The 15,055-nt window shown below is 35.2% G+C and overlaps 4 protein-coding genes across 12 annotated transcripts; 1 reads left to right on the forward strand and 3 right to left on the reverse strand.

Moving 5' to 3' along the window:
* Positions 1–769: 769 nt before the first annotated feature.
* On the reverse strand, positions 770–4,139 carry LOC126852918 (galactose mutarotase-like). Of its 2 annotated transcripts, none has more exons than XM_050598211.1 (5): positions 3,528–4,139; positions 2,610–2,818; positions 2,058–2,428; positions 1,320–1,745; positions 770–1,075 (listed from the first exon to the last, which is right to left on the reverse strand). In XM_050598211.1, exons 1-5 carry the CDS (start codon positions 3,572–3,574, stop codon positions 995–997), a joined length of 1,134 nt encoding a protein of 377 aa, XP_050454168.1. In that variant the 5' UTR covers positions 3,575–4,139; the 3' UTR covers positions 770–994. The 2 variants fall into 2 exon arrangements, with proteins under 2 accessions (XP_050454168.1, XP_050454169.1); XM_050598212.1 differs by lacking the exon at positions 3,528–4,139 and adding an exon at positions 2,916–3,344.
* A 141-nt stretch (positions 4,140–4,280) lies between these two features.
* On the reverse strand, positions 4,281–7,371 carry LOC126852919 (uncharacterized). 2 transcript variants are annotated; one of them, XM_050598214.1, is made up of 4 exons: positions 6,503–7,371; positions 6,240–6,295; positions 4,798–6,122; positions 4,281–4,724 (listed from the first exon to the last, which is right to left on the reverse strand). In XM_050598214.1, exons 1-3 carry the CDS (start codon positions 6,710–6,712, stop codon positions 5,744–5,746), a joined length of 645 nt encoding a protein of 214 aa, XP_050454171.1. In that variant the 5' UTR covers positions 6,713–7,371; the 3' UTR covers positions 4,281–4,724; positions 4,798–5,743. The 2 variants fall into 2 exon arrangements, with proteins under 2 accessions (XP_050454171.1, XP_050454170.1); XM_050598213.1 differs by having other exon boundaries at positions 4,798–6,295.
* A 179-nt stretch (positions 7,372–7,550) lies between these two features.
* On the forward strand, positions 7,551–12,279 carry LOC126852913 (ATP-binding cassette sub-family F member 3). 2 transcript variants are annotated; one of them, XM_050598198.1, is made up of 10 exons: positions 7,551–7,828; positions 7,911–8,016; positions 8,211–8,397; positions 8,539–8,882; positions 8,969–9,467; positions 9,654–9,877; positions 9,977–10,332; positions 10,403–10,623; positions 10,742–10,884; positions 12,143–12,279. In XM_050598198.1, exons 1-10 carry the CDS (start codon positions 7,756–7,758, stop codon positions 12,144–12,146), a joined length of 2,157 nt encoding a protein of 718 aa, XP_050454155.1. In that variant the 5' UTR covers positions 7,551–7,755; the 3' UTR covers positions 12,147–12,279. The 2 variants fall into 2 exon arrangements, with proteins under 2 accessions (XP_050454155.1, XP_050454156.1); XM_050598199.1 differs by lacking the exons at positions 7,551–7,828; positions 12,143–12,279 and having other exon boundaries at positions 7,911–8,011; positions 10,742–11,818.
* LOC126852917 (WAS/WASL-interacting protein family member 3-like) lies at positions 11,817–14,991 on the reverse strand. Of its 6 annotated transcripts, XM_050598207.1 has the most exons (6): positions 14,337–14,991; positions 14,011–14,174; positions 13,578–13,873; positions 12,788–13,499; positions 12,529–12,657; positions 12,082–12,220 (listed from the first exon to the last, which is right to left on the reverse strand). In XM_050598207.1, exons 1-5 carry the CDS (start codon positions 14,372–14,374, stop codon positions 12,572–12,574), a joined length of 1,296 nt encoding a protein of 431 aa, XP_050454164.1. In that variant the 5' UTR covers positions 14,375–14,991; the 3' UTR covers positions 12,082–12,220; positions 12,529–12,571. The 6 variants fall into 6 exon arrangements, with proteins under 6 accessions (XP_050454161.1, XP_050454166.1, XP_050454167.1 ...); XM_050598204.1 differs by lacking the exon at positions 12,529–12,657 and having other exon boundaries at positions 11,817–12,220; positions 14,337–14,989; XM_050598209.1 differs by lacking the exon at positions 12,529–12,657 and having other exon boundaries at positions 11,817–12,220; positions 14,590–14,988.
* Positions 14,992–15,055: the final 64 nt, after the last annotated feature.

The following is a 15,055-nucleotide window of genomic DNA, read 5'->3' on the forward strand; positions in this document are numbered from 1 at the left end:
TTTTCCCAGATTTTCACGCGCAGGAATGCGATTGGTTATATGTTTCGTCACAATGGCTGCGATCGGGAAGATAATAATTTCGAAGTGCATTTCTAGCATCTTCCCGACCGCAGCCAATATCACAAATCACAAATTGCCGGTAGTTCATTTCATGTGTTTATGGTGGTTGTCGGCTTGTTGAGATATTTACATAACCTGCACTTTTAAGTGAGTATACTTATTTTTATATACATATTTATTTTTACATTTATACACATTTATATATATTATACATTATATATATACATATATATTGCGATTTTTCCTATCATAGTATTTTCTCACATATTTTTATATTAAAATATTTTTAAATCAACATTTATATTGTACATTAGATAACGTTTATATTGTACATTCACACATCACATACACATGGAGTGTATATATTTTTAATTTTATACATAAATTATGACTTGCATTGAATTTGCCTTTGAATAATAAATAAAGTAAGTTTATTTTTATTGCAGTTAAAAAAATGTGGCCGTTGATAATAAGATCTTTTGGCCACTTTGGTAAATATATTATGCTTCCTTTTGTGGGTATTGTTGGATTCATCGGATACAATGTAGAGGGATGGATATCTGACCGTTATACACCATCAACACCATCCATTAAGCAACAACGGCAGGAGAGATTACTACAAAATGTAGATTCCTCGACTACCGTAAAGAAACACAATCCTTTAGAAGTTAATCTTCCACCATCATTGTCTAATTAGGTATACATTTTATTATAAATTGTTAATTATTTATATGACATCAAATATAATAAATACAGAAAATTTAAATAAGTTTTTAGTTTAAATTATACACAAGATACTATTAAATTTAGCAATATAATTATATTAACAAGGCTTTTTATTTATTTATTTTTAATTAAAAGGATAATAATATAAGATTTTTTTATTTAATATTTGTTTTTTGTTTTTTTTTCAGTTTACAGATATCCAAATGTCTTAAACTTTTACTCCAAATTTATATATAACAATGTGATTATATTTTGCGCCTGGTCGTAATATGCTGTTTGGGAAGTTTTCCTGTAAAAAGTCATAAAATCAATATGTAATCTTAAACAGATTGAGCCTAGTAAATTAAAATTATAGTTTTAAATTGAAATTTATATTTGACTCTCAATCTATACTTTTATCACTGTGATCTTTATTTCTATTCGTAGTTAATATCATATGGCAATGAGATCATGACAATAATCCATAAGATTGATGCAATCGTTTGTGCGACAAATTATCAGCTCCTACAAATTTAATTTTAAAAGAAACTTACATGATTTATGGCATCGGGATAATTTTGCGTTTCCAAGCAGAAAGCTGCATGTTTGAAATACCGCACTCCATCTTTGCCAAGGATACCCGTGTTGTTCCTTTCAGGCAAAAAATTAGATGTATAAAGCTGAACGCCCGGCTGATTCGAGTACACTTCCAAGCTGCGTCCCGAGTCCGGATGCAGTACTTTAGCGACGAGATTTCTCTTCTCGTAATCGTGTGGTTCTGATAAACAGAAATTATAATCGTAACCGCCGCCCGGCACTTTATCAATAACATCACCAAGCACAGTCGCATTCCTCAAGTCCATCACACTGTTCTCGACCGGTCGAATTTCGCCAGTCGGAATGCTTTCAGAATCTGTCACAGTCCAGTGATCTGTGTTCAAGGTGAATACATGTTTATATAATTCCTCTGCGTTTGTAGTCTAAAAAAAAACATCAACGAGCATTATAATAGTTATCTTTTCCAATTGATTGATTAATAATATAAATAGAAAAGAATTACGCGTATCCAAGAAATAATTATAATCTAATCTTTCAGCATTTTTCTGCGACACAAGAGAGAACATAATTAAAGTTCTTAATACTACACATAAAAATATATCAAGTTTGCAGCATTGCAATGCTATTTTTATCTTGTTCTAGTCTTTCATTGAATAGAGAGAAAATACAATAGAGAAGTTGTTTCTGGAGATGAATACTTTATTCCTCAAAAGAGAGATAAGTGTATTACGCACATGTCCAGCAAGATTGAAGTAGCTATGATTTGTCAAGTTAATCGGCGTTGCCTTTTCAGGCGATTCAGCTGTCATATCTATGTGCAGTTCTCCGTCATCAGTCAATTGAAAAGTAACACATGCCATTACCCTTCCTGGATAACCCTCATCTTCATTCGGGCTGATCAAGGTCATAATTACGCGATCATGATCGATCGAGGCATTCCAAACCTTCGAGCTCCAACCGTGAGTTCCGCCATGAAGACTGTTTTCGCCTATATTTTTCGATACCTGGTAACGTTGACCATCAACGACAAAAGTTGCCTTGCTGATGCGATTGGCAACACGTCCGATGGTGGCACCGAAATATGGATTATTTGACGACTGATATTCTGAAAAATGTTATAATGCTTAATCAAACTCGTCACTTGCATCTTCCGAATAATTTTAATTCATTGTTCATTTTTTTTTTCCAAAGAGGCCATATATTATAAGATCAATTGAATTGATCTCTCGAAATTTTATCAATTAATATTTTCTCCTATAAACGAGTCGCTCTCATTATCAGATTACCTTCGACGTTATCGAAACCGAGTACGACGTCTGCTATGTTACCCTCTTTATCTGGTGTTCTGATGGCGGTTACTGTCGCACCATATGTCACAACATCGACTTCTTGATTATTGCTATTTGTTAGTGTGTACTTCATAATCTCCTGACCGTTCACAGAACCCCATTTTATCATTGTGATGGATCTTAGCGCACTCGCGGCCATGATCGTTCTGAGTAAAGACAAATTTATATAGCAAATTTTTATAAAACAATGAATATGAAATCATTCGCGAATTTCCTTTTATAAGAAATGAAGTCTCAACGTACATTTATTGACTTTTTCAATTTGTATATAAAATGCGAATTCAATTTTCTAATTGGATATATTTCGCGAACATGAGCTGAAATGCGAATACTGCGCGCGCTGAGAATACTTAAATGATTTATAGAGTCAATTATCTACTATCGCATTACGAAGATAGATTACAATATCCATGCTTATTGATAGCGTCAAAAATACATGCTGTTATGTCAGATTATGTATCGTTCAGAGAATTTGCAGAACGTCATATGATATAGATTTTAAAAGTATTTCATTTTATCTTCAAAATGCAAATTCATTACTTGCATAAATGCATTATATAATAAGTAGAGTATGATTTAGAAAAAGTATTACTATTATATGACGTGATCCTTTTTAATTATGCATAATCAAAATAATTATTTATTTTTTAACTTTATTTGAAGACATAAAAAATTGTTTATTTTTTTAGTATTCATATTTTTCAGAACTGATTTAAAAAAACTGATTTGTATATATGAAACTAATCTTCAATTTTCAAAAAATCTCGAGGATTATTCGAAGCAAAAGGTTGTTCATTTATTATTGAAGTTACTTTAAAAAATGGAGAAGAAAAGATATAAAAAGATGATTCTTACCCAAACCAAAAAGGAAGTAGATATATGGAAAAATAACGCACAAACATCTTTAATTAACAAACTTAGCAATCTCGTTATCGGTATAAAGCATCGAATATGAAACGATATGTTACATATATATGTATAATACATATACATATGAAGAAATATTTTTATTCGCGGATTTTATCATACATAAGCGAATGACGCGAACTTTTAACAGACTGTGCGCATTTTATCGACGCTATGTATTGTGGTCGAGATGTTTTTCTTAAATATTATCCATACCACTTATACGCGTGAAAAATCATTCTTTGTTCTTACAAATATGTAAAATATCGCACGGTAATCTTACGTCACTCAATGCTTAGAATGTATTGCCTACATACAAGGTCATATTTTTAATATTTCCAAGAGAATTATCCAATCTATATGATGTGTATATAATGAAAAAGAAAATTGATAAAAAAGTAAATAAAAATTAAAGAGAGGTTATATAAAAGATAAATATTTATGTTGCGAATCAAATTATTTTTATTTGAGAGTAATGAGATTGATTTTAAAATTACTCAGTTTCTTTTTTTTTTGTCTAAATATCACTTTCTACTTGTCATTCTATTGTTATATATACTACGATAAACAGATAAATCAGAAAATCAGTTTTTTATTTGTTATTATATAATTTGTCATCAATATATAAAAAAAAATTATATAATTTTTAGACTCATTTTTAATATTAGATGCTTTTATGGAAATGAAAAATTTTCAAATATCTTTTATTTTATATGATTTATTGTCACAAAAATGCCATTTTTTGTTAATAAATAAGAATTTCTTTAGTACAAAAAAAAATTTTTATTCTGGACTAGTTCTCACAATGCATCCATAGAATCATAAAATTCTTCAATTAATTATTACCAAAAATCTTTTTCATTAGATATCTTAATTTAATATTGTATTCTTAATATAGTTTAAGTTGTGAATTTAGAATACAATTTCTTTCGCATTACTGAAATGTACTTTCGCACTTTATTGCATGTACACTATAATTTCAAGTTTTCGCGAATGGAATTTTTCCGGAAAATTTTAATCCGCATTCACTGTTGAAACTTTGGATTCAATCGCATTTATCAAGACATTCGTAATATACATCTCTTTTTGTACACTTTTAAATTGTATGTTAATATCGTGCGTAGCTTTTCGAATGGCTTCCAGATTCTGCAACAGATTTGAGCAAAGTATATCTCGATAAGATATAATTTATGTGAACATAAGTTTCGCGTAGCTCTACCATGTTTATGCTACTGTAAAGCGCAATTTCCTGTTCCTTCGTTAATGGCTCGCTAAAAGACTGTATGGATGATGAATATGACGAATTATCCATAATGTAAAACTATGAAAAATTAACAAGAGTTAATCAATGGTGCATTCGAAACGAAATATATACACATCACATCACTGACATCACTCATCAGTGTTTGATGAATTTGGAGATTTTTATTGTAGCTAGTAACTTGCAGTTTTATTACTAACTCATGATTTGTGCTGCCAATGTGAGGAAATATATTTCTAGATACTGTTCTGTATTGTACATTTATCGATTAATCAAAACCGCGAAAGTTAAAACAAGTACTCTCGTATTATTTTTTTATAAAACCATTTGTATAGTTTCATTTTATAATTATAGTATTTAACAAAAACATGAGTAGTTTTTATATATAATTAATATATGCATTAAAAGAGAAAGTTAGTTCACAAATTTAACAATAAACATACATCTCTTTGATTAAAATAAACTTTACTTCAATCGAAATAGCTGCTTCTGAAATATGTATTGTTTACAAAGCTATAATTTATAATATAAATATATATATACAATAATTATATTCTCATATATATTTACATATATAAAAATATAATTAATGTGATATCAATACTATTAATAGCTGGCTATTAAAAATATTAATAATCAGAAAATCATTATTATAGCAAATCAATATTATTCTTAAATAAAATCTTAAATCATTCAATATAAGCAATCCGTTACATCGGAATGTATACGATGAGTATAAAATATTTCGAGAGTATTGTTTGTAAAACATTTACAACTCGTACGATAAAAATCAAATATAAAATCAAGTCGTGATAGATTTATGGAGCACAACAATTAGAGATATACTATATTATTATATAAATACATCAAAGGAATGGGGAGAAGGATATATCAACTAACATATTCAACCGTAATCCACACTTAAAGCACTCAGACCCTTCTTCTTAATTGCTTCCCCTACGGCACGTTCCAAGAAATCTTCTGGCTGATCACATTCATATATTTTATCCGCATCCAGCGCATTGCATCTTCCCGTTTCTACATTGCTGTAGACAGTTCCATAAAAGTCATCTAGTTCATACATACATTTGGATGAAAAGGAACAATCTACACCTATGCATTTACAATAATGTGGTTGAAGAGCGAGTTCGGCCGATTGGACTAAGCCATGATTGCGAATTGCCATTGTCACTGCTGTGTCTTCCATATCATTTCTTCTATATGACAAATGATATCTTGAACCAACGGAATCTTCCTCCAGAGGATCGGGTGGATGCATCATCCTATAGTAAGCCAACACCTCATTAATACTATTGTCCATGGATCCTTCTTCCTCTTGAAAAGCTTGCCATAATTTAAGCTTCTTTTCAATCTGTATTTGGTATATAATTTCATCATACTCAATATTTCCTATATTATTAGTTGTTGTTTCCGTGTTTGCATTCATATGTTGCTCCTACAGAATAATTATTTTTTTTGTTTATCTATATAATTATATTTTACATGATACAATATAGAAGTACTGATAATGAAACTGAAGTTACACACTTTGTCAACAAGTGAAAACTATACTCATGTATATAATTAAATAATAAAAAATAATTGTAATAAGAAATAATAGAATATTAAAATATTGTCGTGATATCTTTGCGAATATAATTACCGTGTCTGATCGTGTCTCATCGACTTCGGACAATTGCGTGCTGCAATGTCGCTTAGCCGGAAAGAAAGTACATTCATGGCCGTCCGAATCTTCGTCGTCGCTCGCCACTACCTGCACCGCGTTCCGCCAGAGTTTCTTCCGCGGGCGTTCCTTATTCATTGTGTTGTTAGAAGAAAAGGACGGTAGGAGAAGAATTTCGCCCTCGTCCATATTATTTGTGCCGCATAATTCCCCGACGACATTCGATTCCGCGACGCCGTCGGTCGTCACGGTATTTCCGTTCCCGCGAGTCTCCGCCAGCGCGATTTCTTTCCTGTCTTCAATAAAAGTATCTCCTTAGCAAGAGCACACGTCTGTCGTCGGGGTCAGCAAAGGCATTTCAGTCAAAACTTCCACAGTCTTAATGGCTCGTCCAACCCCAGAGTGTTATTGACGATTATTTTTCAACGGAAAAAAAACCGTCGTGAGATAGATTCGTAACGAGCGACGACGCGCGACTCTTGTCGTGATTAACTCAAAAACCGATGGTCGTGCCTGACCGAGCCTGACGTTGCGCGAAAAGACGACATTCGGGAATATACGCGTTGATCCGCAAAACGAAAACGCGACTTCTCGAGTTGTCGAGCATCATCAGCGAAAATCACTTTTGACAGCTACAAGATGGCGGTTACCGCCGCGATCGTTTGACGCGCTGAAAAACCGATGTTATGGGCGAAATGCGGTTATCAGTCCATCAAAATAAAAGACGGAAAAATTATGATTATACGAAAGAAGGATCGATAGACGTTAGAAAGATCTTTTCTAATGCCTCGACGAGAATGACGTTTCAACATTTTTGAATCACTGACTATCGATGTTCCAAAATGGCGTGAACATGTGTTCACACAGCTGGGAGGTGATAGACAGTGATAGACAGAGAAACAAATCTGTCCGGGACTTTCATGCGCATGCGTGAAATATGTCATTGTACATGTGACTGACATGAATTAATTTTTTTTTATTCCTTTTTCGCGCAAGAAATCTAACTGGCATCCTTTATTACTATGAAATATATATACATATAACTGATATGTAAAAGCGTCTGCTAGTGCTTACGTTACTACGCATGCGCAAGATTTGTGCCTCCATGCCTCCATCTCCACACTGCTCGGTGGCAATTTGACTACTGACTTGTCAAAAGAAGCGAAATTCGCTCTTGGTTTTTTCTTCTCGATTAGGCTTACGAATTTTTTTTTTAACTTAATAGCTTAATTATGGCGACCTGCGGAGAATATATTCGTAATCAGTTCCCGACGATAGACGATGACCTATATCAATACGTAGAAGGTATATCCATTTCCATAAAATAACCTAAGGAATCTCGCAAGATAATAATTTTTTTAATTCTACCCTTGACGTGTGTACGTAGGTATCCTGGACAGTTCCAAAGACGACTTCGAGGATGGTGACGAGGTATACGAGGCGATCGGACAAGTATTGCACGAGGTAGCGGACAAATCAGAAAACGAGGTTAGGTCTGTAAATATGTTCGCATTTGTCATCTTTTAATTCGTTAATGAAACTGACTATTGACTGCTTATCTGAACAGGAATCGAATAACATTTCCGTATATACATCAAGTTTTCACGATCGCAAGAGTCATTAATTTTTTCTTTTTTGTTAGTGCAACTGGCATAATTTGAAGCTTATTATTTTTTTTTCCATATAGGCAAATATGCGTGAAACTATTGGAAATATTAAAAGGTAGTTCAAATAATGATGAAATAGACAGAAGAAAAAACGGTGTTAATAAGGTATTAAACGCTCCAGTACATTTGGGTGCTCTGGCTGCTACTTTAGAGGCACAAGTCGAACAGATCAAGAGTATATGGGTCACGACTAGAGATGATGCAATGGTAATATATATATATGAAATTATTTATGTTGATATGTATATATTGTATATATATTCAATTTTTGCATTTTTGATTACTCAAAATTCACTCGAGTAATCAAATTATATATTTATTTTAATATTACTTATTATTAAATAACAGAAAGTAGATGCAAAAAAATTAGAGAAGGCCGAGGCTAAATTGCAACAGAAACAAGAAAAACGAATCGTAAACGAGCAAGGATCGGCATCTCGCATTAATTCTGTCAATCATGCGGCTGAAAGCGCGGCTAGTGCAAGCCAAATGATGAGCAAAAAAGATAGTCGAATGGAGACCAAAGGTGGAGTGAATAAAGCTCAGGACATAAGGATAGAGAATTTTGATGTTGCATATGGTGATAGAGTATTATTACATGGTGCTGATTTAATGCTCGCATTCGGCAGACGGTACGGTCTGATAGGTAGAAACGGACTCGGTAAAACTACTCTGCTTCGAATGATATCGAGGTACGAAATCAAAATCCTTACACAATTGCTTAAATAATTTGATTTCTGATCGGATTATTAATGTGGATAAATCTCGATTGATTTAGTAAACAGCTAAGGATACCGTCTCACGTGCGTGTGTTGCACGTTGAGCAGGAGGTAGCCGGTGACGATACATCCGCTTTGGAATCCGTCTTGGAATGCGATCAGGAGCGAAGTGCGTTACTCAGTCAAGAGGCAAAATTACAAGCAGCGATAGAGAAGGATGGCTCCAAAACGGGCGATGCTTTAGGTGAAGAATTGGCTCGGGTATACGAAGCGATGCAGTTAGCTGAGGTCGACAAGGCACCCGCTAGAGCGAGCGCAATTTTGTCAGGACTTGGATTCTCTGTGGAAAGACAATCCTGGCCGACCAAAGCGTTTTCTGGTGGTTGGCGAATGAGGCTGGCTCTCGCGAGAGCTCTCTTTTCCAAACCAGACTTATTGTTACTCGATGAGCCAACAAACATGCTTGATATTAAAGCGATACTCTGGTTGGAGAAGTATCTACAAACGTGGCCGAAAACATTACTTGTAGTATCACACGATCGGAAGTTCTTGGATACGGTAAATATATTTACGCTCTCATTTATTATATATATATGTATATATATTTAAAAAAAACTCATTTATTGTCTTATTATGATACTAGTCGTATACGTTGTATATAAATTATATATAATTAAATATTTTTTTATTATAGATATATTTATATCATTATTTATCTCTTATATTTCTGTTCTTTCAATACAGGTCCCCACTGATATTTTGTACTTACGTGGGCAGAAAATAGAAGCGTATCGTGGTAATTACGAGCAATTTGTGAAAACGAAAGGTGAACGCGAGAGAAATCAGCAACGAGAATACGAAGCTCAGCAAGCAAAAAGAGCGCATGTACAGGAATTTATCGACAGGTTCCGATACAATGCGAATCGTGCATCCAGTGTACAAAGCAAAATAAAGATGTTGGAAAAATTGTAAGTAATGATTATTTGAAAAAAAGCAATCTAGTCTCTTACAGAAGGGTAGGTCAAAATTTACTTAACTTTATGTCTTCTTTAAATTCGTCGACACAGACCTGAGTTGAAACCAATGGAGAAGGAAAGCGAAGTGACTCTCAACTTCCCAGATGTCGAGCCACTCAGTCCACCGATACTACAACTTAACGAAGTCTCCTTTAGTTACAATGGAGGGGACTTAGTGTTTAGCAATGTGAATCTTACTGCCAGTCTGCAATCGCGCATCTGCATTGTCGGGGAGAACGGTGCGGGCAAAACTACTCTTTTGAAGATCATCACAGGTGCGTTGAGTCCGACACGAGGCACGGTTCACGTGCATCGTAATCTAAAGTTTGGGTACTTTAGTCAGCATCATGTCGATCAACTGGACATGCGCGTTTGTCCCGTCGAACTTTTACAAATGCATTTTCCTGGTATGTGTTTCCAATACGAGCTTAGTTCTTTATTTTAAAAATCATTAGTAATTACTATATGCTCTACCAGGCAAGCCTATTGAGGAGTACAGGCGAATGCTTGGAAGTTTCGGGATAAGTGGCAATTTGGCTTTGCAGACCATAAATTCTCTTTCGGGAGGACAAAAGTCTAGAGTGGCATTCGCACTTATGTGTGCAGCGATGCCTAATTTTTTGGTACTCGACGAGCCTACGAATCATCTTGATATCGAATCGATTGAAGCATTGGGTAAAGCTCTCAACAACTGCCAAGTGAGTGCCTTTCATACATAGGCTATAATTTCAATTATAAATTTTTTTATTTCATATGCTTATGTATGTGTATGTATGTGATCAATATTTTATCACTATATTTATTTTATTGTTACAGGCTGGTGTAATATTAGTGTCGCATGATGAACGCTTAATCCAGATGGTTTGTACAGAATTGTGGGTTTGTGGAGAAGGTTCCGTTAGATGCATTGAAGAAGGTTTTGATGAATATCGCAGGATCATCGAGAGGGAACTTGAATTGTAAGAAAACAAGTCTAATGTGATACTGTCTCGTAATCTTGCGTTATCTCTTATACCGAGTAATATATCATTGTGAAAATTTTAGAAGAATATCGCCCTTTTAATTAAAATCATCTTGCGACTAATACCTATTTTGTAATATTTACTTTTTTCCAAACACATTTGATCGCTGGTGTCTTATTTATTTCTCAAATGTTTTTCTCTCATGAAACAGATTAAACATAGCATCATCGATTAATATATTATATGTACGATTTATTCGTCTATCCAACACAAATGTCTGTTTTCCTTTTTTGGTAATTACAGTATGTATCTTTTTTCTTAAATTTATTAATAAGTGAATTATATTCATTTTTCCTTAATACATTGAGCAAACATATTATTCGACTGTGACATGCAATCTGTGAATTTGGACATTTTCACACTAAACATTCTATTACAAAGAGAAAATAATAAAAAATATTGTTAGATAAATAATGCTTTACATTTACATCTTACTTGAAAATATATTAATCATTTACTATTCTGCATGTAAAGATTGCATTTGTTTAATCAGTAACATAATATAATTATTGGTAAGTCAACAGATTTTGCTGTTGCAATTGTTTATTAGTATTGAAAAATAAGTTACAACTTTTTATTTTGGCCTTTGTATATAATGTTTAAATAAGTAACACGAAGAAACATAACTCATCATACATCAATATTGATACAATGTCGTAAATTAATGATTTTGGTGATATATCTGTTATATTTTTTTTACACAGAAGTATAAGAAAAATATGTGATTGGGAAGGTTAAATGAATATGTTTTTAAGATGAGAGTAAATGTACCTTTTGTTTTAATCTCTTTTAGATTTCTGTTAGGTAATAACAGGCTTAGCCTTTCTAACGATTTATATATATATATATATATATATATATATATATATATATATATATATATATAATATATATTATATATATAAGTATAATCTATATTAAATAGATTTTCCTAAGATAAACTGTACAGAAAATATTGTCTAAAACATTTTATTGTATAACTGGGCTCGCAAATTTAAGACCTCACTTTCTCGGAAACTCTTATGCTTTGCTGATTCATTCTTTCCATGCACACTTAATTTAATATTTTATTGTGTGGCAGCATCGAGAAGTTTTTAAACAATAATCAATGCTTAAAGCAATGATTTAAGTATACACAGATGATGTTTTTAATATGCCAAAGAAGTCGCATTATGTTGCCACTGTTTACTTCCAGATGAAGTATTTAACGAATGCAGTGTACTAGGGGTAGAAGACGATTGAAGAGGTGGAGCTGGAGCTTGTTGCTTTGCTGCTGTAATTTTTAAAGCATCACTATTATTTTCCGTTTTTCACAATAGAACAATACACAATTTGTACATTTTATAGATATTCATAAAGTATGAAAAGTATAACATGCATTTACATATTGCCATATTATATAATCAATGTGAAATGTTAGTGTCATACATGCTTATAGTATATTTGTTGGAACATAATGCATAGAGAAGCATCGGCAGAAGTTAGCTTTAAAAAAAAACCTTGACAAATTTTGAAACGTTATAGAAGAAAATAGTGTTTCATGAAATACATCATCTATAAATAATAATTGTATCTAATTACCAATGTGTATAAAATATATATATGCATCGTATAAGGGACTGTGCTAGAAAATCGTATTTATAACGTGCGACATATTTGTTAGGATGCGATTAAATATGCGGCATTGTGCGAAGCATTGTGTGTTTAAATCTAGAATGAAAAAGCATATAACTTCTTTTATTATTATATACAGACACACACACACACACACACACACACATCAGGTGTACTATACTCTAAGATAAGAATCAGAGATTAGTCAATTAGTCAATAGTCTTACCATTCCTGCTACTATAAATCTTGACAAAACCCTTAAACGGTTCTGGGGGTGGTAAATTAGATGCGGCGTGAAACATCTCGGCGAATCGCACCTCTAGGTCAACGGAACTCGCCGCGGCTTGACCGCCGCCGTTGCGTACTGAGAGACTCCTCGTAGGTGGAGTCGGAGGTGGCGGCGGCGGCGGTGCTAGTCTTTGATGTGTAGGAGCAGGACGATGAGGAAGCGGCGGAGGCGGAGGCGGTATGCACGGCGCAGTAACTGTGACTCTCGATGGCGGCGGCGGTGCCGCTCTCATGACAGGCATGGTACTCGATGACCGCGGGGTCGACGGCGACGGTGGTTTCGTCGTGGGCACAATACTCGCCGACCGCGAGATTGGTGGCGATGGGGGTCTTGTTACCGGCGGCCTGAGAACTCGATTCATCGTTGGTCTCGCTGTGGGTTGTGGTACGATCGTCTCGTTTAGACAATCCTGCGATTGATGTAAGGAAGATGGCGTTGTCGACATCAGAACCGGTGGCGAACGCGGTAGACGCATGCTCTGCGCCCTAGCTACGCTGGTTACGCTACTTGTCAGATTTAACTTCTTAGGCGGCGGCGACGGTTTCTGCAGACTAGGCGACGGCACTGGTTTAGGCACAGTGGCTGATTTCGCGAATCCTCTGGGCATAGTGTCTGAATTGCTTGTTGCGGAATCTGTGGTACTTTGTCCCTGTGCCATTAAAATTGATGACTTTACAGATATACAGATCAACAGCATGATTTAGCCAATTTATAATTTTATTTCTACCTGACTAAATATCTGTGGTTTCTGCGCGGCTGGTGGCGGGATCGGAGGGGGACCACGCTTCATACTATGAGAAGATCCAGGCGATGAATGAAGAAAGCTAGAGTTATGTACATTTTGTCCCTCTTTCTCGGTCATATTCCCTCTTAATCCTGTAGGTTTTAATTTCGGCATTCCACCCGCGAATAAACCACCCAGGGACATGGGTCCACCATTACTGCTACTTATTGCTGCATTAGAACTATTAGTTCTACTATTACTGCTCAACGATGGGCTTATTGATTCTCCTTTAACTTTCCCTGTGAAACATATGGCTTTCTATAAAATGAGGCACTTTTAAATTAATTTAATTCATTAAATTTAACAATTAATATATTTTATATGACTCAATCTATTTTTGAGTCTTACTATTTTATTCTTTATATAAGAGAGTTACCAGCAATAGCAGGTGCGCTTTTGTCCACAGTAACAGTCTTCTTCAAAGTTTTACCTGCCCTTATGGACTGTAGCAGTAAATTTCTGTTGTCTCCCACTGGTGGGCCAGAGGCAGCAGCCTGTGGAGGCGGTGGTGGAGGTGGCACAGACATTCTTATTATCTTCCTGCAAAGTGGACAAGATGTGACACACTAACAATGGAGAGACATCGTACAGATTATGAATTTCTCCCACAAATGGAAAATGTCAAATGTTCCTCTACGACAAAACATTTCTCTACAGGATCTATTTTTTTTTTTTTTTCAATTCTACGGACATTATATTTACGATTTACGATTTTGGATCGTTCCATCGAGATGTGTCATTCGCGCGCGGGCAGGTGGGGAGAGAAGAATCGCCCGTTTTTGAAGCACAGATGAGAAAATATCCAGAAGAAATAATGAAGTAGTCCCGTCAACTGGGGACCGGTGCACCCCCACGTCGACGAGTCTCGTGACACACGACAATTCTCCCGCTAAATCCTTCCGAGATGTTCACGCGCGAGCCTGAGGGACGGACATTTCTTCGCGCGAGAACACACCTTAATAAAGCGCCGTTTTTATCTCCACACCGTCTCCTCTATTTGTCGATAATACACGCACGACGTGCTCTATGCGCGATTCGCGATGCGAGCAATTTACCAGAGACGAACGGTGTTCGCTGCTGTATTTGCGCGTCCGGTGGTTAAGATTCCGGGCCAATGACACTCATAATTATAATAAAAAAAGAAGAAAGGGGGTCGCTCTCTGGTGGCGAATTGATCCCGCTGTCTACGATCCGCGCTGTGACACGACGACGTAGATCATGGCGTCATCATATACGAGGTTGGGGGTCTCGCTCCCGTCGCGATCGCGAATAGCCACGAATAGCTACGAGCGTATTCGCGGATTCGATTCACGTCAGATCGATCAGACGATTCGCGCTTCGGGATGCGAGCGATAGAGTTGCCGATCGTGACAAGTGGGGAGCCCTCATCGTGCAGAATTTTAAAGTCTGTATCAGACTAC

The sequence above is a fragment of the Cataglyphis hispanica genome, chromosome 11 (assembly GCF_021464435.1).
Source record: "Cataglyphis hispanica isolate Lineage 1 chromosome 11, ULB_Chis1_1.0, whole genome shotgun sequence".
NCBI lineage: Eukaryota > Metazoa > Arthropoda > Insecta > Hymenoptera > Formicidae > Cataglyphis > Cataglyphis hispanica.

Bases quoted from the DNA above. Each gene is read 5' to 3' on its own strand.
- LOC126852918 (XM_050598211.1), bottom strand. From the start codon at position 3,574: ATGTTTGTGCGTTATTTTTCCATATATCTACTTCCTTTTTGGTTTGG. The intron at 2,429-2,609 runs GTAATCTGATAA...AACATTTTTCAG, and splicing joins CGGTTTCGATAACGTCGAAG to AATATCAGTCGTCAAATAAT. The intron at 1,076-1,319 runs GTAAGTTTCTTT...GACTTTTTACAG, and splicing joins ATCCCGATGCCATAAATCAT to GAAAACTTCCCAAACAGCAT.
- LOC126852919 (XM_050598213.1), bottom strand. From the start codon at position 6,712: ATGGACGAGGGCGAAATTCTTCTCCTACCGTCCTTTTCTTCTAACAAC. The intron at 6,296-6,502 runs GTAATTATATTC...ATTATTCTGTAG, and splicing joins ATGAGACACGATCAGACACG to GAGCAACATATGAATGCAAA.
- LOC126852913 (XM_050598198.1), top strand. From the start codon at position 7,756: ATGGCGACCTGCGGAGAATATATTCGTAATCAGTTCCCGACGATAGAC. The intron at 7,829-7,910 runs GTATATCCATTT...GTGTGTACGTAG, and splicing joins CCTATATCAATACGTAGAAG to GTATCCTGGACAGTTCCAAA. The intron at 8,398-8,538 runs GTAATATATATA...ATTAAATAACAG, and splicing joins CGACTAGAGATGATGCAATG to AAAGTAGATGCAAAAAAATT.
- LOC126852917 (XM_050598204.1), bottom strand. From the start codon at position 14,374: ATGACACATCTCGATGGAACGATCCAAAATCGTAAATC. The intron at 14,175-14,336 runs GTAAATATAATG...TCCACTTTGCAG, and splicing joins ACGATCCAAAATCGTAAATC to GAAGATAATAAGAATGTCTG. The intron at 12,221-12,787 runs GTAAGACTATTG...TAAAAATTACAG, and splicing joins GATTTATAGTAGCAGGAATG to CAGCAAAGCAACAAGCTCCA.